General features: G+C 41.0%; 1 protein-coding gene across 1 annotated transcript in view; it reads right to left on the bottom strand.

The window, feature by feature from the left end:
• The window catches only part of LOC124545119 (AP-1 complex subunit beta-1), a 66,687-nt gene that overhangs the window by 24,370 nt on the left and 18,752 nt on the right, over positions 1–23,565 (bottom strand). Inside the window, exons 7-12 of the mRNA XM_047123937.1 lie at positions 17,321–17,508; positions 16,859–16,985; positions 16,654–16,781; positions 13,532–13,712; positions 13,184–13,455; positions 3,515–3,707 (exon numbers count right to left, since the gene is read on the bottom strand). Of these exons, the coding sequence (XP_046979893.1) occupies positions 3,515–3,707; positions 13,184–13,455; positions 13,532–13,712; positions 16,654–16,781; positions 16,859–16,985; positions 17,321–17,508 (1,089 nt within the window). The remainder of the gene's footprint in view (positions 1–3,514; positions 3,708–13,183; positions 13,456–13,531; positions 13,713–16,653; positions 16,782–16,858; positions 16,986–17,320; positions 17,509–23,565) is intronic.

Below are 23,565 nucleotides of genomic sequence, written 5' to 3'. Positions count from 1 at the left end.
AGTCATTAGATGAACTTCGGCCGAAGAACCCGAGACAGAATCCAATAGGCAGTTTGTCAAAAACTCAGAAGTTTCAGTAGCACAAGAGATTGCATCAGAGAAGACACACACAACACTGTTGATGCAATCTAATGGAGACAGGACAAAGGTGTACAACAAACAATTGCCAGCTGGCCCTTTAGAAGGCCCAACGTAACAACTGATTCATCAGGTGGTAGTGACGAGAAGTGACAGGATAACTGAAAGTTATCTCTGTCACAAAGAGTATCATATAGTGACCAAAGTAATAAAACCAAAACTGGAGGGGGAGGAGAACAGATTGTAAGGCTGATAGCCAAGAAGGTGCCACGGGTGGCACTAAAGTGGATAGGGGTATTGCTACTGAAGAGGTACAGAACAATTTCAGACAGAAATTTGACAGTCAGAAGGTCCCTATCATATATTTTGGTACTTCCAACCCCACAGGGGGGGGGGGGGGGCTAGTGTGCATTAAGATCTCCATGTAAGGTAAGTGGGGGTGGGGTTATTCAGGAGGCCATATCAACATACTTTAGTGTCCAACCCATGGCTAAATAAATAAATATTGCCAATAGTAACTGTTGAGATTGTTTGCAATCCTACTGCTATTCCTTCCAATGTGGTACGGAGGAGAATGCAATCACTGACATCTGCACAAACCAATATACAGGCCCCTCCAAATGGCCCCCTCAGCTGCAGTTCACTTATGACAGAATGCACACTGACATTAAAGAGTTGAAGAATGGTCATCAGTTTAATACATTTCTTTTTAGGACAACACAGATCGCAGATCAGAAGGACATCAGCTGTTGCAGTAATATCCATTACAGTCCATTTAACTTTGTCAAGGGTGTCCTGGTTAGGTTTAAATGGGGCAAGAGGCTAAGTCATCCACTAGGACCACTGTCATTGGTTGGGGTGCAACAACAATGATGACAGATTTGAAGTCCGACGGCATTGGGAATCTGGCACCTCCAGGGTCACCAAAGCAGCTTTCTACCCCCCCCCCCCCCCCTTCCTTCTTTTTCTCTTACTTTAGGGGGTTGGAATTACACCAAGAGTGAAGAGGAGTGGACAGCCCTTGAGCTCTGGCAATGGTAGACTGGGGAGAAAGAGGATGCTTCTCTAGATTGGTGCAAAAAATCAGGTCCTTTAACTGCTGCTGCTGATGATGCAGGAACACAGCATGTTGCTCTCAATGGAGATAAGTCTACAGGCGTTAAAGTAATCTCTGGTGTGCCACAGGGGAGTGTTATGGGACCATTGCTTTACACAATATATATAAATGACCTAATAGATAGTGTCAGAAGTTCCATGCGGCTTTTCGCGGATGATGCTGTAGTACACAGAGAAGTTGCAGCATTAGAAAATTGCAGCGAAATGTAGGAAGATCTGCAGTGGATAGGCACTAGGTGCAGGGAGTGGCAACTGACCCTTAACATAGAAAAATGTAATGTATTGCGAATACATAGAAAGATGGATCCTTTACTGTATGATTATATGATAGCAAAACAAACACTGGGAGTATGCGTACCGAATGATTTGAAGTGGAATGATCATATAAAATTAATTGTTGGTAAGGCGTGTGCCAGATTGAGATTCATTGGGAGAGTCCTTAGAAAATGTAGTCCATCAACAAAGGAGGTGGCACTCGTTTGACCTATACTTGAGTATTGCTCATCAGTGTGGGATCCGTACCAGGTCAGGTTGACAGAGGAGATAGAGAAGATCCAAAGAAGAGAGGCGCGTTTCAATACAGGGTTATTTGGCAAGCGTGATAGTGTTACAGAGATGTTTAGCAAATTCAAGTGGCAGACTCTCCAAGAGAGGTGCTCTGCATCGCGGTGTAGCTTGCTGTCCAGGTTTTGAAAGGGTGCGTTTCTGGATGAGATATCAAATATATTGCTTCCCCCTACTTACACCTCCCGAGGAGATCACGAGTTTAAAATTAGAGAGATTCGAGTGGGCATGGAGGCTTTCCGGCAGTCGTCCTACCCGCAAACCATACGCGACGAACAGGAAAGGTAGGTAATGACAGTGGCACATAAAGTGCCCTCCGCCACACACTGTTGGGTGGCTTGTGGAGTATAAACGTAGATGTAGAACCGTATAAGAGGGCATTCATCCCCCTTGGTTTAATTGACTTGCATGACTACCAGAGGTTAACATTGAGGGAATGGATGAACTACGTACTTGAGGTACTGCCAATGACCTGGCCATTGTGCTGGCAGTACCAGGGATGAATATCCGCTATCATACTTCTAAAGATGAGAGGCAATTTGAGACCTAAATTTTCTGGATGTTACATTCCTTAACAAGGATAGCACACTTTGGGACTCAAGGATAGTGACTGCCTCTGCAATTCACACAAAAAGGCAGTTGCTCACATGGGAAGTTTTCACGAAGTGGCCCACCATAGTCTCTACAAATTGCGTTGTTCATACAATGGGAGGGTATATGAAGTACTGGCATATAAAGCACTGCAACAGGATGTGTAATCAGCCTCACATCACACAGGCAGACAATGATTTTGACTTTCTCAGGAAACAAATCCCCTCTCAAAAGCAAGGATGAATGCTCTGGTGTCAACCTTTTTGTCTGAAGGACCTCGACACGTACCTAATGTGAAGTCAGATTCTCATTTCTCCAAGTTTTTGCACAATTCCTCATCTGTCTGCAGCATTAAACCTTTGTGGAAAATTAAACCTTGTACTACGTTCAGGCTCTGATGAGGTGTTACAGTAACATGTACCTCATGATATATTAGCTACAAGAATAATGCTTATGACTAAGCAATATTTGCTATTTTAATTAAAATGGAATCATTTCATTATTTACTGAGAGGTGAGATTTCTCCAAATACACTTTCAGTATTCTCTGCATAGAACAGTGGTTTAGTAGACAGTCTCCTCCACCAGTTCAGGTACAAAATACGAACTGATGGGATACAGTTTATGCAGATTGTTTGATTTAGCTTTCCTTCCACAATGTGGTCAAGGAGGAAAAGTTCTCAGTGTCTTAACAATCTACATTGCAAAATTCAATTGTACCTGGATGGACTACCAGAACCTCACATCCACCAGGTAATAACTTTGGTCTTTGAACTGATACAAATATCTGCAATGGTACCACTACTCCTAACAAGTGCCACCCAGCAAGAGCACTGGTCCTCCCATTCGTATCTGATATGAGTTAATATACATCAAATATATTTTTGAAAACAAGACTACTGTTTAGATAACTCAAAATTCTTCTCCAAAACTGAACTTTTAAATTTACATTAACAATTGAGAATTCTAACAAAATTAAACAGATAACAGTAAAAAGTTTCTCTTTGTATACATTAAAACTTAAGAATTTTGATCCTTTAGAGGCCAATACATTTCCATCGTGGCATTCAACTTTTCTTCTACAATTCCCTAGCCACCGACTTTTCCATTACATTTGTAGTTACTATTACAACAACGAATACTATCAACATTTTTTGAATGCTTACCAAACTGTCCAGTCCACCACCCAGCAAATCAACTGATGGTGGTGCTGTAAACACATTTGTAGTTGTCTGTGCTGGTATTGTTGGAGCACTGATGTCCATACTGAGCAAGTCTCCAATCAGTGAATCCTGAGATGGAATGACAGCAGGCTGCTCCGTAGCTGCCACTTCCAGGACATTCTCATTCGAACCAGCTCTAAACAGATTGCATGGAAATACTTTTTAACGACAACTTCAATGTCACAGGACAAACTGGATGTCTGCCAAGTCAATCAGGCAAAGCAATGGCACATTAATATGCCTGTAAAATGGTACTAATCAAATGTGTCATACCCTAAAACAAATAAGTGAATGCAAAACCAAGCTGTATATTTCAAACAAATGGACATGGACATGGAAATGGAGAGACAGCTGTTGAACATAGAAACTAAGCTTCTCCCGTTCAAATACCTTTGAAAACAAAACATTATAAACAGATTCTAATGTAATTGATCTGGTTTTCTCAGAGTGAGTGATTAGTAGAGTACATCCAGGTGTTCTGTTCAGTTGTTTCCATTTTCTGCACAATATTTTGACAACCAACACAGACTTTAGCACTGCAAATTTTGCCATTATCTGTACTCACATCTGGGCTCTAAACATACTTTATTATTATTGGTCTCGTGCCACTATTTATAGCAGACTTCGATTATCCGCACCCTCTATGCTCGTTTTTCACAGCTCACACTTGTGAAACAAATTATCTCAGTATTTTCCAACTCTGGTGGATGTGACAACAGACATCACTTTAATAAATTATGAGCCAGATTAAACGTTATTTAAAATGAAACCTCAGTCTCTGTTTATGAGATTTTTCTGAAATCTTTATTTCAATAGACTCCGTAATTATTCTGCCTCAAAAACTTGGCATTTGCATCACAATACTGGTCTCATTTCCTTTCATTTCATGATTAATGTATATAAATAAATAATCCACACCATCGAATAATTTTCACAACATAACTTTAAGGGAGGGAGGGAGGGAGTCATGTATTGGCTTCAATTTGGTTTTATTTACAAAAGATTTTTTCTAACAATGACTGTATTGCCAGTTACATATACCACTGTACACCTTTGCTTCTCATTGCCGCCAATTTGTATATGACACTTTATTCCCCTTTCTTGTTCACAATATTGTCAAGCGACATCTCAAAATAGACTGGTCTTTGATCCACGTTAGCAATTTGCGATAGTATGTAGGAATGTTCAATACACAAAATCATCACATAGAGATGAAAAGTCACTACTGTTTCCTCTTAATCATCTGGAAGCCATCAACTGATGGTAGTTTACCTCAGGAAGCCTAACATATTTTGATTGAAAATCTTGATAGCTAGCCTTGGTTAGCTTTGAAACTGGTGATGCGTAGTTCTTTGGCAAAAGCTAATGCTTTGAGCTGGTACATTTCACTAATCACCTCACATATATATCGTCACTTCTGATCTACATAATCACAGAGCCTTTTTTTAAACTCACGATGCTTTGCTTTTTGGCCATTAAATGACCAGTGATCACAGTTCAGACAGCACTTGCTCATATCGTACTTTCTTCCCGCTACGCAGTTTCCAATGTTCTCTGCTTCAATAATTTTTTATTTAGCTGTGTATGAGTGGTAACAGTAGCTTGTAGAATAATTAACATGTGGTTAATACTTAACTTGTAATGTGCTACTGACATGTCACATACTGAGGCTGCAATGCTGTTATGTTATATCCTAGCCAGTAATGCCACCCGAGCCCGCTGCCAAAAGTTTGGCAGCATCAAAGTCCGGACGCCGTCCGCATAAGCAGCGCCAGCGATACAGGAAATCGCCGCAAGTCTGCGCGCGCCACCGCTGGCTTCTGGCTTCTTAAGCGCTGGAGTCGCGAGCGCTAGGACAGTTCTGTATTCGCCGCTCAGTTGTATACTCGCCACCGAATTGTGTACTTGCTAGTCAGTTGTGTGTTCATCGCAGCAGAGTAGTTGTTTGTCGTCAGCCGACGCTGACCTAGCCGCTCCGACTCGAACTAGACAGATTTCTGTAGACACAAAGTTCACTACTGTGTTTCTGTATCTTCGTTAATAAGGATAAGTACCGACTTTTATTTAATCAGAGTGTTTGGGTTTTCATCTTTCTGTTCACTGTTCCAGCGGACCGGTCGGCCCGCTATTAAAAGTGTGGCGGTGACTTCGTAAGCCGTTTCTACAGCGAATTGCTTGTCGCTACGAACGCCGCCACAAAATAATATATTGGTATCTTTTGTTGGAGGTGGAGCAGTACCTAGTTTATTACAATTAATCAGTGCACACAAGTTTGTTTGTCCTTAAATTTGGGAAAAAATATGCATAATATTCGAGGGAGTACTTGGTGACAGCTGATTTGCATGGCTGTTCTAGTCGTGTGTGTTGGCTATGCTCCCTGCATCTTTCCTCATCTGTTCTGAGAGTCTGTCCACATGTAAGACATGCCACATTCACATGAAACGCTCTACACACCCAGCTTTCTGAGACTGTCTACTTCAATACGTCACTGATATCTCACCGGCCACAGCTGGAATGCCGAAGCGGAAACATGCTATCTAGCTCTTCTCACATTCACTTTTCCACTATCCACAACCCCCACAATTCATGGGTAGTTCTAGTAAAATTTATATACGAACCACCTTTACAATATTTAGGTTTCAGTCTGGATACTAGGCTGCTGGCTGAAAAGCAGCCATTGGTCAGGTCTGACAAATTTAGTGTTGATCTGAATCTTAAAGTATACACTCCCTGGTGCTTTGTCTCTGAGAATGAACAAACAATATTCCTAATCTAACAGCACTTAGGTAGTACTCTGCATCGTAAGACTAGCTGCTGAGATAACTTAAGTTGTGCTGGGACTTCCAGGGTCCATGTCATGAGGTCTTAGGGTGGTAGCCTCCCGTATAACTCATCAAAGAGATTGAAAATTTTTGCACACTGCAATATCTGCTTTGGATGTCGATACAGAAGAAACTATGAAATGCAAAACTGCTCACGGTAATTCCTTTAAAAGTTGCAGAAAACCACTCTCTGAAGGATGTTCATAAACCTTATTGCTGTTCCCTACACCCTTCCCTTTCTTTTAAGGCTAAAATCTGTAGAATACAACATTATCACTACTTCAGGTACGTTTAAAATTGTATAAGTCTACAAGCAACGTGTGACATACCTATCATTCTGTAGAATTACTTAATGTAAGCAAGATCAAAATTTATCGCAAAGGCAGACATGGCATTAGTGAAAAAATTATTTTTGCATTTTGACAAGTTACATAATAATTTGAGTGTCAGTTTATCTATAGAATAGTTACTTGTACAGCTATTTAAAAACTGTAATTTTTATTTCAAGTGGATAAACTAGAATACAAAGCCAACATACAGTTCTCTGTTTGGGACAGTTTAGTGTCATCTAAAATTCATTTGAATTTGTGAAGGTTTTAACAGTTAAGAAATGGATGGCTGAATTTCAAACAATTTTACTTCATTTTCAGATGGTTCATATAAGAACTGTAATCAAAAATGGAACTATCAAGAAAGTATACAATATGACTGAACAAATGGTAAATTTTATGAAGCAGCTAATGTACCAAGAATATTTGAAGAAATAATATGCTAGTTTTTACATCAGCATTACCTATCAGAAATATTAATGAAAGATTAATACATTCGCCCATTTAGAATCAGTCACACGTAACTACGTTTTTGCCACTTTTGAGTTGTTAGTAGCATAAGGTACACAGACTCAAGACCTAATTTACGATCAAACAAGCGTAACTATCTTCTGTGTCTTCCGTTTTAGTTGTCAATGTACCTACATTTTCCTAAAAATAGCAAGGATTAGACAGACGGAAGAGCTGACATCTCTTACATTTCTCTGATCCTAACAGAACTGTTAGAATTTACTTTTCCCACTATTTCTCTTTAGACACATTGTCGCCGTTATATATTGTTTCAGTTTTGAATGAGTTTACAAGCAAGTAATAGCGCTATGGAGCCCAGAGGAAGAAGGATGGTGAAAATGCGCCTGGACAAGGAACAGAATTTAATGGAATCTTGTAAGTATTAGAAACTACTTCTCAGTGTATATATTTCAGTAGTTAGTACTATAATAGTAATAGTAATTATTATTATTATTATCTTCACTTTCTCAGACGTTAAGTCCGGTTAAAAATGGAGTGACGCGGACCTTGATCAAGCGTCACTTCCTTTTAACTGTACAGTATGTGTTATATTGCATTTAGGAACTTTCGGGTAATTGAACATGTATCAATAATTACGGATTTCTGTAATTGTATATATAAGTTTGGATGTAGCTGTATTGTATTGTATTGATGTACTGGTGGATATTGTGTGGTATGACTCCTGTAGTTGATAGTATAATTGGTATAATGTCAACTTTATTCTGATGCCACATGTCCTTGACTTCCTCAGCCAGTTGGATGTATTTTTCAATTTTTTCTCCTGTTTTCTTTTGTATATTTGTTGTATTGGGTATGGATATTTCGATTAGTTGTGTTAATTTCTTCTTTTTATTGGTGAGTATGATGTCAGGTTTGTTATGTGGCGTTGTTTTATCTGTTATAATGGTTCTGTTCCAGTATAATTTGTATTCATCATTCTCCAGTACATTTTGTGGTGCATACTTGTATGTGGGAACGTGTTGTTTTATAAGTTTATGCTGTAAGGCAAGCTGTTGATGTATTATTTTTGCTACATTGTCATGTCTTCTGGGGTATTCTGTATTTGCTAGTATTGTACACCCGCTTGTGATGTGATCTACTGTTTCTATTTGTTGTTTGCAAAGTCTGCATTTATCTGTTGTGGTATTGGGATCTTTAATAATATGCTTGCTGTAATATCTGGTGTTTATTGTTTGATCCTGTATTGCAATCATGAATCCTTCCGTCTCACTGTATATATTGCCTTTTCTTAGCCATGTGTTAGATGCGTCTTGATCGATGTGTGGCTGTGCTAGATGATACGGGTGCTTGCCATGTAGTGTTTTCTTTTTCCAATTTACTTTCTTCATATCTGTTGATGTTACGTGATCTAAAGGGTTGTAAAGGTGGTTATGAAATTGCAGTGGTGTAGCCGATGTATTTATACGAGTGATTGCTTTGTGTATTTTGCTAGTTTCTGCTCGTTCTAGAAAGAATTTTCTTAAATTGTCTACCTGTCCATAATGTAGGTTTTTTATGTCGATGAATCCCCTTCCTCCTTCCTTTCTGCTTAATGTGAATCTTTCTGTTGCTGAATGTATGTGATGTATTCTATATTTGTGGCATTGTGATCATGTAAGTGTATTGAGTGCTTCTAGGTCTGTGTTACTCCATTTCACTACTCCAAATGAGTAGGTCAATATTGGTATAGCTTAAGTATTTATAGCTTTTGTCTTGTTTCTTGCTGTCAATTCTGGTTTCAGTATTTTTGTTAGCCTTTGTCTATATTTTTCTTTTAGTTCTTCTTCAATATTTGTATTATCTATTCCTATTTTTGTCTGTATCCTAGATATTTATAGGCATCTGTTTTTTCCATCGCTTCTATGGAGTCACTGTGGTTATTCAATATGTAATCTTCTTGTTTAGTGTGTTTTCCCTTGACTATGCTATTTTTCTTACATTTGTCTGTTCCAAAAGCCATATTTATATCATTGCTGAATACTTCTGTTATCTTTAGTAATTGGTTGAGTTGTTGATTGGTTGCTGCCAGTAGTTCTAGATCATCCATGTATAGCAAATGTGTGATTTTGTGTGGTTATGTTCCAGTAATATTATATCCATAATTTGTATTATTTAGCATGTTGGATAGTGGGTTCAGAGCAAGACAGAACCAGAAAGGACTTAATGAGTCTCCTTGGTATATTCCACGCTTAATCTGTATTGGCTGTGTTGTGATGTCATCTGAATTTGTTTGAATATTAAGTGTGGTTTTCCAGTTTTTCATTACTATGTTTAGAAACTGTATCAATTTAGGATCTACTTTGTATATTTCCAATATCTGTAGTAACCATGAGTGGGGTACACTATCAAAGGCTTTTTGGTAATCAACGTATGCGTAGTGTAGCGACCTTTGTTTAATTTTAGCTTGATATGTCACCTCTGTATCTATTATCAGTTGCTCTTTACATCCTCGTGCTCCTTTGCAGCAGCCTTTTTGTTCTTCATTTATAATTTTGTTCTGTGTTGTATGTGTCATTAATTTCTGTGTAATGACTGAAGTTAATATTTTGTAGATTGTTGGTAGGCATGTTATGGGGCGATATTTAGCTGGGTTTGCTGTGTCTGCTTGATCTTTAGGATTCAGATAGGTTATTCCATGTGCAAGTGTATCAGGGAATGTGTATGGGTCTGCAATGTAACTGTTAAACTTCGGAATTATTATTATTATTATTATTATTATTATTATTGCTATTACTGCTGTCACCACCACCACTACTACTACTGTTTATATTTATAGCTGAGGAAGAACGTGATGTGGAGATGCTCCAGACATACATTGGTTCAGGTAAAGATGATCCGTCCTATAAACTGTACAACACTACAGATTCTGGTGAGTAAATGAACAATTACTAGATGCTACAGCAGTTCCACTTAAAATCTTTTCCCTTCCTCTGAATACCTGTCATATTATTGTTACAGACAGCAGTGTTGAACATGGAACATCCCTTGTAAAGAATGTCACAAAAACTGCTGAGGATGCAACTAGAGCACAGGAAATCATCATAATCAGGACAGGGAAATTGTAGATGACAATGATGGTATCTAGAGTAGTAACAAAACAAGGAGATGAAAAAGAGTAGCAGTTAAAGAGGAATGGAAAAGAAATCAAAGAAAAATCAGTTGACAGCAAGGAGGAGGCACATATTTCTACGAAGAATTCCGAAGTTCCAGCAAGAAATTGGTAGCCAAAATATTGCTCTAAATGTCCAGGAGTGTGCAGCAGTAAGTTTACTGAGCAAGACAGACAAAATATCCACAGAGCCTACTGGGATCTTGGATCAGCTGAGCTACAAAGGCAGTACCTAAATAAATTAGTGGAAGAAGAAGAAAACAAAGTGAGAGGACAAAACCTGATAACTCACGAAGGAAGAGGACCAAGAAATTCTATCTAATAAAAGGATCTGATACAGTTCAAGTGTGTGTGCATTTTTTCCTCAAGACTGACATTTCTGAAACCTTTGTAAAAAATACTATTAAAAAAGAAATGAACATTGTGTAATTGAGAAAGGGCAAAGAGGGAGTCATCAGCCAGGTAGAAGGAGACCAGAAAAAAGTAAAGAGGCTGTAAGGAAACACATTAAGAGTTTTCCTACCCTTCCCTCTCATTACAAGAGGAAAGAATGTACAGCAGATTATTTACCTGCCGATATGTGTATTAAGATAATGTATCGGTTATATCGAGAAAAATGCTACGAGGAAGGAAAGACAGTCAAGAAATTATGGCTGTATAGGGAGATATTCACCAAGGCATTTAATCTGAAATTCCACATGCCATGAAAAGCTATGTGTGATGAATGTTTACAGTTTTCACACCTTTTGGCTGAGGAAAATGAAGACAAAAATTTTAAAAGGGAACAGGAAGAGCATTTGAAAAGGAAAGAAATGGAAAGGAAATTTAAGAACATTAATAAACAAAATGCAAGAAAAGGTGAATCTTTGCTAGCTGAATTTGACTTTCAAGCAGTGCTTCACTGCCCTAAAGGGAATACAAAGGCAGCATTCTATAAGAGAAAGCTCTCCGTGTATAATCTCACAGTTCTTAATGCAGGAGAATGCAAAATCGATTGCTGCATGTGGGACGAGACAACAGCAAAAAGGGGGCTCCATAGAGGTGGCTTCATGCCTGTGGGATTTTTTGAAAAATCATGCACAAGGAAAGCCGATGACCTCGTTTTCTGATACATATGGGGGTCAGAATAGGAATGCCAATATGAGCACTGTGTGTTTGCATGCAGTGAATACACTGGACATTCTAGCTATCGACCAATGCTTTTTTGTGCCTGGACATTCACAAATGGAAGTATATTGGCACATGCGAGCATTGAAAGAAAAAGTAAATATGTGGCTGTTTTTGATCCCATTGGCTGGTATACAATTGTAAGAACGACCTCCATCAAGTACTGAGTGACAAATGGATAACACTCAAATTTTAGATTTCAACCAGCTTCAGAAGAAAATAATTCGGCATAGGAAAATTGCCAAGAATCGAGAAAACAGTGAAATGGTTTAAGATTGTTTGGATGCAATATAGGAAGGATCAGCCTGACATGTTTTTCAAGCATTCCTACAATGATTGTGACTTTCAAGTTTTTCACACCAAGAAAAGACCTGGCCTAAAAAATTCTTCGAATTCAGAGCCTGAAGACAAAACTCTGTGCCCAGGATATGACAGTCTTCTCTGCATAAGCAAAGGAAAGAAAAATGTCAGATCTATGTAATAAGGGTATTATACCTCCTTGGTATCACACATTATATCAAGAACTCAATGCTGCTAAAGATTTAGAAAATGAGGAAAATGTGGAAGAATCACAGGAATAGACTTCATGTTTATTTTCTGCTTTTTGTCTCCTTTATTATTGTTGTTGGTTCATCACCTTAGCTGTTTCATGTAAACCACTAATTTTGGCTCATTTAAATGTAAGTGTTGTATTGTTTTTGAAACAGTAATCCACAAACAGACAAGCAAGTGTGAGGGAGCACTGTGTTTCGTTAAAATTATTTTTCCTATGTTATGTGAAGATTACAAAACAAGAATATTATTTCTGTTACCTGTAAATTATTTATTGGATGTTCAATGTCACTGCAGACAAATAACACAAAGTGAAAATAATAATGGCTTTTATGTATTCATCATCATAGACTGAGGATCCTGAGAAACAGTTCTCCTGCTTACAGCACTCACTGAATAGCAATGACATTCCCATAGCTTGTTGCAGGTGTTCTGTATTTATAAAGGCATTAATAACACAACTGCAGTAATATTTAATGTGATAGTATTGCTTAAAGCTGCATATTATTTGTTTGACGTTCATATGTTATACAGCAGCAACCATTAAGTTCAGGATCGGACTATTGTAACTACGGCATAATTTCATTAGTCTATCGAATGACTAGAATATTTAACACCTAGTAGAAAACAACAGTTAAGTATACTTTTTATTTATTATAGAAAAGTTTGTGAAAGACTATTAGAAAGTACTGTTTTTTTGGACAAAACACAAATTATCTCAAAACACTGTTTTTTGGAGTTACATTTCTTTGATCCTAAATAGACGAATTGTTGAACACTGACCAAATATCAATGTGAAATCTAACTTTGACCATTTAAAAAAAACACCCAAGGTGAGTTGTGGGTGTATGATCACCCTATTCACCAGAATCAGAGTATTAACTTCCACACACTCCAACATCTACAGAAATTTGTGGCTGAAAATAATGTTTAGTCTAATGAAGAGGCTATGGCACTAAAAGAGGGGTATTTTACCTACTTTTCAAATAGTAACTATGTTAAAAGTATATATTTCAATAACGTCAACTAACACTTTTTCACCCAGTCACTACAACAAAATTATCTTATAAAATACTCCAATGTGTGACTACAACAAACTATTTTGCTATAGATAAATACAAACCTCGCAGGCAACATCTTGCGCACACCTGCTCCTCTTCCTTCAACAAAAGCATTGGGTGGTTTGTGATAGACAGATGCCAGGCTAGAAATATGACAGATTAATTCATCCAGCAATGTTGGTTCCAACAGATCTGTTTCTTCTGATATAAGTGGCTTTTCTGCGAGGACAACTTCTTTGGCTGCTGCAGGATCAGTTGAAAGCAAACGCCAATAAATGAAACCTCTGTCACGCAGATCTGGATTGTCAGAGTCTTGTGTAGCTAGACTCAAAACCTACAAGACAAGACTTACAATTAAAATAAAAGATTAGCATTACAGAGTATCCTCAAGCTATACACTGATACCATACCTGTTGCACTAATTCTTGTGTGTCAGTAGGCCGCTTTAAGAACAGTTTCACAATAGCTGTAAGTAACTGCAGTTGGACCTGAGTATTCTCATCATGGAATCCTTCCAGAAAGCTTTCCAAGAGTTCATCTGCATTGTCGATACGTTCTGCATACTCTCCAATAATCCATATCATGGACGCTCTAGATAAAATTACAAAGGTATTATTGAATTTTGTAATGTAACATCTGTAGATTTGTTTAGTATACCTATGGATAGAGTCAATTAATGAACAGTCCAAAAGACACACATAATACTGTAACATTAACTTTTATCCGCTTCCAATGCCAAGATACTTAGGTTTCAAATAAGAGAGAATCTGTATAGTTATGTGGTAGCCATGTAGCAATGTTTGAAGCTCTGAAGTAATTAAAATTTGCATTCTCTGGATTTTTTTAAACACTGTATTGCTTGTTGTGTGTCGCAACAGCTAAAGTATGTCGAACACGGTAACACACAGCAGCACAGACGGTATACGTGACTCGTTTACTGCCAGGATCTCCCAGCATATGTAGCTGACAAGAGCTAGTGTTTTGGTACTTGCCCAATACAATGGTTTCAGTGCACGTAAAGTCGCAGCCCTGAGCAGTGTCTGAACTTGCTGTGCCCAGAAGTAGGTAAAGCAGTGGTGCAACACCAGGCTAACTCATCAGATTTGAGGGTCGGACAGGAAAAGTGTTAATGCCTCAGCAAGACAAAGTGTTGGTTGACATCTGCACGGAATGTCTGTTTTTAAATGCTCTTCACATCAACCATATGAATATTGTTGCAACTGCTACCCGTCTTTAGATATGAAAGCTTGACAAGCACATTCACTCAAAACACTTATCAAACCCGTTGACAATGTTCAGCTCTAATACGCTTATTGTCACTACCCTACAGCTCAGGCCCTGTGAGAACGAAGCTCTAATACTTCTCAACACAGCTGAGCATTTACTTTAGTATGCATCTAGCTGTCTCGCATTAGTGAACTCTCCCATAACAGGTACCTTTCCTCTATATTCAAACGATTTTCAGTAATGAAAGCATCATTTGGATAAATTAAAACCAAAGACAAATCAGAAGATGAATAGTCATTTTCTCACATTTTAATTGCTGTTAGCAAAGTATGGTGAATTCAATCGTCTGGCTCTGTAGTTTCACACCTGCAGAATGCTGACATCACTGAGCTCTATTTACCTTGGAGGTAAGAGTGAAACAAACCATGACTTCCATTGTAAAACCATTTTCTATACTTTTCTTGCCAAGTGGAAGGTCATGGTATTTGGCAGTTTACCTTTTTATCTCTTTCGGATCATTATACATGCGCAACCAGAGTTTAATAAATATTGTCCAACAAAATTTAAATGTCTTATTCATACCCATTACGATGAATTGTTGAACTAGCCAGCCTGCAAGTGATAGTCATTTGCATATACGATGTAGAACTGGAGAGTCCTGTCTTTGAGAATGCATTCATCCAAAACACCCTGGCCCAACCCAGGAACTATGGTGTCATAAGTTACAACTCTATTACACCTTTGGTGTTTCTGGAGGCGACATTAATCAGCACTCAGCATGTGCAGAATGTTGTTACACCCATTCTTTTTCCGTTCTTGCAGCAGGAAGGTGATGTGTTGTTTGAACAGGATAATGCTCATCCACACACACTCCGTGAAACTCAATGTGCTCTACAACACGTGCAGCAACTTTTCTGCCCAGCACAACCTCTGTACATGTCTCCAATCAATCCCCTGTGGGATATGATGAGATGAGAAATGACTATTGCATCTTTTCAACCAACATTTAGAACTACGTTACCAGGTCAAGTAAGTGTGGCACAACATATCTCATCACAGTATTCTCCATTTGTACGATCGACTGCATGACAGGGTCAGCATCAGCACTGCCATCTATGGAGGCTACACCATGTAAATATGGGTGTTTACCACAGCAAGACTAATAGCTTCTTTGGACCATATCTAGCACTGCTGGCTAAGCAGCTGCACGTTTCGTAACTGCTGTCTACATCATATACTTCTGTATAATATTTAACTATTATTAATTCGCAATACTGTATACTTTAAGTTTTGCTAGTATTGTGATATATGGCCACTATAACATAAAATGGTCATTACTGAGTCTACAGCGTTGTCAAAATTTGTGACTTGGCTACATGTAGCACTTTCCATCTTCTGTGTGAACAGTTTTGTTTTGCTGACTTTTCCTGTAACTTTTCATGGCTATAACTTCTTTATATGGGCATTCAAAATATCTGATTAATAATTTCGATATGTTGCCTGATCCTGGCTTGAAATGTCAGTTCATGGGTTATTTACAATTATGAATATCAATACACAAGTAACAGGTACTTCATTATTTGTGTGTGTCTACTGTATTGTTTTATAAAATGTTAAATAGATAAAACAGTTGAAATTATTTTATGTAACTGGAGACATATGTCAAGGTGATTACCACACATTAAAATAAATATAATATGCGAAAATAAAATTTATGATGATTTGTTAAATAAATAAACAAATAAAAAAGTAAGTCTACTATCAAAACTGTACTTTATGTTTAACAGGGAATGTACATTCAACAGCCTATTTGTTAAAAAATTGTTTACATATAAAAAATAAATTGTAAAAAATTAAAGGATATAACATAAAGATTGTTAAAAGATTATAAATATGACGGTGCCTGTAACAATGTCTCAGGGTCAGACAGTTACATCTTAGTTCAGGTTCATCCTTTGTTCATTCTTCTAACTGGCTATTTCTGTATCTCAGTCCCCCCCCCCCCCCCCCACCCCTCCTGTTTTGGTTGAGGGAGTGTGTTGACAAATTCTTTTGTAATGAAGATCAGGATTTATGAGAAGCTAGAACTATTCTTAACTGAGTCTACATTTATGCACACAGATCCTGCACTATAGTAGCAATACTGTTTAATCAAGCACACAGGCTTAATATTAATAGGATGGTTAGGGCAGGGCAGCAAATGGCACATTTTAAGGTCAATTTGATACTTTATCAATGTCATAACACCCTGTGGTGGTCGAACTAACCACAGTGTTGATAATAGTTGGTAGTATATATAGCTTACCTAGCCTCTGGTTCATCCAGTGTGTCCAAGTTTTCACACAAAGTTGAAATAATACTTTCATATTTATTGGGATACTTGCGGAAAATGTCCTTTATTACTACAATTGCTTCTTGTACAACATAGTTGACCTAGACAACAAGTAAATGGTTACAAAAATATCAATGTATACAAACAACATTTCAGCCCAATACAATGAAATATTTACCTTTGTTTGAATCAAATCAAGCAGTGTAGAAACGCATCTTTCAGCAGACTGTTCAACTTTTATAGCACATCGCCCTATTGCCCTGACAGCCTTACGAACAAAATCCACATCTACTTCAGTTGCATACCTATATCAAAAATATATTATTACTGAATTCTGTAATTTTACCGTTCCTTCAGTTACATATGAAGGGGTCAGCAGAAGAAAGCAATAACACACAGGAGGGTATTTTCGATTGTTGTATGTTATATCTTTGGTTAAATTTAAAGACAGTAACATAAATACAACATGAAAAAATAATTTATACAGCAAAAAGCACTTTGTAACAGTAAATACGGAACTACAAGTTACCAGTTTGTGGGGCATTCTAAAACAGATAGCTTGAACAGACTAGTTCTTACTAAATTGTGGATTAGCAGTTTCTTTTGCTGACCCCTTTGTATATCAACATGGAATACTCACTCCTTGAGTTCTGACAACACTTGAGCAATATTTGCCTGTGACGCAAGTCTTATCATGATGTCCAGCTTCTCCAGCTTAACATATATTGGGTCATTGTACTTCACAAAGAACACTTTCATTTCATGTTTTAATATATCAGGACGTTTCTGTACAATGAGGTTGATATTTCTAAGTGCAACATACTGGACCTGTATGTGAAAGTAAGAAGTGAGACAAATGTAAAAATAAAATACCCCAAGTATATGAAGATATCTTAATGTACTATTACATAATTTATTCAGAAAGGACAAATAAAACTAAGTCAAGCCTAAATTTATTTACCAAGTTGCATTAAAGAAACAAAATCGCACAAAAAATAGCTATAAAAACCATGGTCTTTTTCGACTGGTGAAGAAGAAAAGGACTGGAGGAAATTACATAACATGATGACGAAGTCAGCCAGGAGCCCAGAAACTATTACAAACCTACTGTCGGTTTGTTACATCAATATCTCAATGGTCACCCATTTCATTCCTCATCTTCCAGTTTTCATGGCTGAGATGTTACTCATGCTGGTATTCCGTTACTTGTTTCTCCTCTGTTATAGTAGTGTATTGTTTGCTCTAGGGTTCTTGCTCAAACTTTCTTTTCATCAAATAAAGCAACCCTTGCACCCAGAAGCTACATTTTCTTTCTTCTTTTGTTCACACACATCACTCTTCCATCACCTGAATTTAAGATTGTTCCTATGTGTAGCTGTGCCTGTCATTCATTTATCTGTGTTAGCTTCAGTTATATACTTCTGGAATCCATTAATGATTGAAGAAAAGCAGAAGCATTCACAGACTGCTTAAAGCACTGAACAATCATTACAACTCGTCAGCTTTGGCAAGTGACAGTATCAACCAGTATGGTGACACACGTAATAAGTAACCATCACTAAGTAACCATAAACATGTAGGTACCACCTCAAAAAATAGAGCTTTTGGGTGGCAATGTTCTTGTTGTTGTTGACTTCTAATACTTTAAAAACTTGAAAAGGTCCAACTACAGGGACATATACAGGGTGATTATAGCTAAAGTTAAACTTTCGTAACACTGTAGAAATAACACCACTGGTCAGAATGATGGCAAATTGCAACAGAATATTATTGGAAAAGGGGGAAAACGTATGGCAGAATAAAAAAAATAGTGTGAAAATTGATCAATAGATGGCACTGTGTGTGTCAGAATATGTAAATGAAAACACCTGTTATGTGCACGACCTATTGAAGTTGGTATAAACACATCAGGTATATGGCTTTTCCTTCTTTCGCATCTGCAACGTTCGCTATGACTGTCTCAATGCAGGATCGCGCTCTGCTTGTAGAGCTGTAGTACAAGAATGATGAGTGTGCACACATCGCTCTGCAGAAGTCCCAGACACTGAAAAAAAAAAAAAAGAGGCACTGGTTCAATGGCTGCCGTGGGTCTGGAGAAAATGATTCGGAAATTTGAAAAGACTGGTTCTTTTGGTGTGCAACCTGGTAGAGGGAGGAAACAAACTCATTCGGCATCAGTGGAAACAGAGGCTACAGCAACGCAGGAGGAGAAGAGTGGTGATTAGCAAACGTGTAGTGCACAGAGAATTGCCGAACGTTGGACTTACCCGGGAGCACGGTGCGTAAAATCCTACGAACATCCTTCTTTGCTATCCATTCAAAATTACCCATGTGCACAAGCTGCTTCCTGTTGGCCTGCCAGCAAGAGAGATTTTTCCTTTAGAATTTCTTGCTTGCATGGAAGTGGACAATGATATAGCTGTGGAAGATTTTGTGGACAAAGCCCACTTCCATCTGAAAGGATATATCAATACATAGAATTGTTGAATATGGGCAACAGAAAATCCACATGCAAATAAATCCATACCAGTTCATCCTAAAAAGGTCACTGACTGGTGCAGGTTTACGGTATCATTTATGATAGAGCCATATTTTTTTCGAAGAGACAGATGCTTCCGGTCCTGTTACCTGTACTGTCAATGGTAGCACAACCACATCATTCCAGCTCTCCAACAGCTTGGATGTGTGGATGGGATAATTTTTATGCAATATGGCACACCTCCGCACATTGCAAATCCAGTTAAGCAGGTGCTGAAGCACCATTTCGAAAATGCTAAAATTATCAGCCGCCATTTCTCTATAGCATGGCCATCGCGATCACCCGGTCTTAATCTGTGCGACTTCTGGCTGTGAGGATATCTGAAAGATGTGTTCAGTGTTCCGATTGCAAACTTAGCTGAATTGAAGGTACGCATTGTGCAACACATTCTGAACATGACCCCGGAAACACTTCTACCAGTTGTGGAACACACTATTTCTCGATTTCAACTTGGTTCAGAAAACGATCGACAGCATATTGAATATGTTTTGTGGCAGTCACACGGAAACTAAAAATAGACTTATGCGGATTTTGGCCTCAGGACAATTAAAAATCGACTTTTCCCATCCGATGGGATATGACGTTGCTGTGATGAATGGGCTTACATAACTAACAAGAGTCACACCTGTAAACCCATCCACACTGAGTAATACAGTTTGTTCAACGTCAAAGTCAGTCAGTGTCAGTTACACTGTCAGCGAGAGCGCACCGCTAGTTCCTGCTACTACTAAAGCGAGTACACCGTTCGTTTTTTACGAGCTTCAAACAGGAGAAGTGCAGTAATGGATAGGTGGTGGTGGTGGTTGTTGGATGTTTAAGGGGGACTAAACAGCGAAGGTCATCAGTCCCCCATTCCAAAATCAGGCGAGCCGAAAATCTACGAAGCAGATAAAAACCAAAGGGGGAGGAGACGTCCACCCAGGCGCTAAAAGCACACAAATGCAGCAACAAACACTACAGACAAGAACAGGACAGAGGAACACCAGACAGAAAGAAACAGAAGAAAGGAAGATGGCCGGAGACTGGTTGACTGACCACGAGATCAAAAATGGGAAAGAGGCAACCATCTCACGGCACACCAGAACAGCAACAGACACAAGGACAATAGACACAGAAAGGGAAAGGCGCAGGACCTCCCTAAATCGAACCATAAAACGGACTACCACGGATAAAATTTAAAACGGTATCAGCCATGGAGGCATCGTCGGATAAAACCAAAGCCAAAGTGCCCGGGAGATTAAAAGATTGCCGTAGTGTGCGCAGTCGAGGACACTCCAGCAAAATGTGGCCGACCGTCAGCCGGGACCCACACTGACACAAGGGGGGATCCTCCTGACGTAACAGATGGCCGTGCGTCAGGTAGGTATAGCCGATGCGCAACCGACACAGGACTACCGAGTCCCTGCGAGAAGCTCGCAGGGAGGAACGCCACACATCGGTCGTCCCCTTGACAGCCCGTAGTTTATTCGGGGCTGTCACGCCACGCCACTCAGCAGCCCACATCCCAAGTACCTTACGGCGCAACACCAGCTGCTGGTCGCGAGCCGTAAGGCCGATCTCCAAAGCTGGGGCGTCTATCGCCCCTTTGGCCAGCCTGTCAACACGTTCGTTCCCTGGGATGCCAACGTGACCTGGCGTCCAAACAAAAACCACCGAACGACCAGAGTGGGTAATGGTGGAAACAGACTCCCGAATAGAGGACACCAGAGGAGAAGAGGGATAGCAGCGGTCGATGGCCTGGAGGCTGCTCAGGGAGTCACTGCAGATGACGGACGCATCTGAGCAGGAACGCATATGCTCAAGAGATCGCAAGATGGCCACCAGCTCTGCAGTAAAAATACTGCAGCCAGCCGGCAAGGAGCGTTGCTCAACATGGGCAGCGTGAGCAAAAGCGTAGGCAGTGCGACCATCAACCAGGGAACCATCAGTGTAGACAGGCTCACAGCCCGGAAATGAGTCGAGGAGCGCAAGAAAACGGCGACGGAGGGCCACAGGCGGAACCGAGTCCTTAGGTCCCTGTGCCAAATCCAGATGGACGGACGGCCGGGACAAACACCAGGGAGGCGTAGGTGTATGGACCCGGAAGGGAGGCAGAAGAGGGAATGACCCCAGTTCTGACAGCAGGGACTGGACACGGACAGCTACGGAAAGCCCAGACCGAGGTCGCCGTTCGGGCAGGTGGTGGACCAAGGCAGGGAAAAGCAGGCGACGATTGGGATGGCCTGGCGAGCAATGTACGTGGACAGCATAGTCGGCGAGCAGACGATGGCGGCGAATCCGCAGCGGGGGAACCCCGGCCTCCACCAGTAGACTATCCACGGGGCTGGTGCGAAAAGCGCCAGTTGCAAGCCGAACCCCACAGTGATGTATGGGGTCTAACAACTTCAACACGGAGGGTGACGCAGACCCATAGGCCAGGCTCCCATAATCAAGCCGGGACTGCACAAGGGCTCTGTACAATTGCAGTAGCGTGCAGCGATCTGCACCCCAAGACGTGTGGCTAAGGCAGCGGAGGGCGTTGAGGTGCCGCCAGCATTTTTGCTTCAGCTGAGTAACATGAGGAACCCATGTGAGCCGGGCATCAAACACGAGTCCCAAGAAGCGGCAAGTGTCCACCACTTCAAGCAGGTGGCCGTTGAGGTAAAGGTCAGGATGAGGGTGGACCGTCCGACGCCTGCAGAAGTGCATAACCCGAGTCTTGGCAGCAGAGAACTGAAAACCATGAGTCAGAGCCCATGATGCTGCCTTGCGAACGGCGACTTGCAACCTGCGTTCGGCGACTCCCGTAGTCGTGGAGCTAAATGAGATGCAGAAGTCGTCGGCATACAAAGAAGGAGACACCAACGACCCCACTGCTGCAGCCAGACCATTAATGGCCACTAGAAATAACGAGACGCTCAACACCGAGCCCTGCGGGACCCCATTTTCCTGTATATAAGAGGAACTAGAGGTGGCACCGACTTGCACCCGGAAAGAGCGGCGCAATAAAAAGCTTTGAAGAAAAGCCGGGAGCTGACCACGAAGACCCCACCCATGCAACGTGGCGAGGATGTGATGCCTCCATGTGGTGTCATACGCCTTCCGCAGATCGAAAAATACAGCAACAAGGTGCTGACGTCGGGCAAAAGCCGTACGGACAGCAGATTCCAGCCGCACCAAATTGTCCACTGCAGACCGGCCCCGACGGAAGCCACCCTGGGATGGAGCGAGGAGACCACGCGACTCAAGGACCCAACACAAACGCCGCCCCACCATACGTTCGAGCAATTTGCACAAAACGTTGGTGAGGGTAATGGGACGATAGCTGTCCACCGCCAGTGGGTCCGCACCGGGCTTCACGATGGGGACAATAAGACCCTCTCGCCATTGCGACGGGAACACGCCCTCGCTCCAAATGCGGTTAAAGATGGCGAGGATGTGTCTCTGGCAGTCCCTGGAGAGATGCTTCAGCATCTGCGCGTGGATGCAGTCCGGTCCTGGTGCTGTGTCAGGGCAATCGGCGAGGGCAGCGAGGAGTTCCCTCTCGCTGAAAGGAGCATTGTATGTTTCATAATGACGCGTGTGGAATGAGAACGGCGTCCGCTCGGCTCGCTCCTTTAGAGAGCGAAAGGCGGGGGGATAGGATGCAGTCGCAGAGCTCTGAGCAAAGTGCACGGCTAGCCGTTCAGCAATGGCGGCAGCGTCCGTGCAGACAGCGCCGTCCAAGGAGAGCCCAGGGACACCCACAGGGGTCTGGGAGCCATAAATCCGCCGGATCCGGGACCACACGTGCGAGGACGAGACACGGGAGCCCAGGGAAGAGACGTACCTCTCCCAGCACTCCTGCTTACGCCGTGCAATAAGACGACGGGCGAAGGCACGGAGCCTCTTAAAGGCGATGAGGGTCTCCAGAGACGGGTGCCGCCTATGACGCTGGAGAGCCCGCCTACGGTCGCGAATAGCCTCAGCAATCTCCGGCGACCACCAGGGCACAGCCTTCCGCCAAGGGAGGCCAGAGGAACGGGGGATGGTAGCCTCGGCTGCTGAAATGATGGACGTGGTTAAAACACGGACCACCTCGTCAATGTCACCCTGTGGGGGAGACGCAATGGTTACAGCGGAAGTAAAAGCTGGCCAGTCAGCCCTGTGGAAAGCCCAGCGGGGCAAGCGCCCAGAAGAATGACACTGTGGCAGTGACAAATAGATGGGAAAATGGTCACTACCACACAGGTCAGGATGCACCCTCCAGTGGAGGGATGGGACAAGTCCAGGGCTGCAAATAGAGAGATCGATGGCCGAGAACGAGCCATGGGCCACACTGAAATGCGTGGGTGCACCGGTGTTTAAGAGGCTAAGGTCGAGCTGAG

This window comes from Schistocerca americana, chromosome 8, assembly GCF_021461395.2.
Source record: "Schistocerca americana isolate TAMUIC-IGC-003095 chromosome 8, iqSchAmer2.1, whole genome shotgun sequence".
NCBI lineage: Eukaryota > Metazoa > Arthropoda > Insecta > Orthoptera > Acrididae > Schistocerca > Schistocerca americana.
This window is presented reverse-complemented; position numbering and strand designations above follow the sequence as displayed.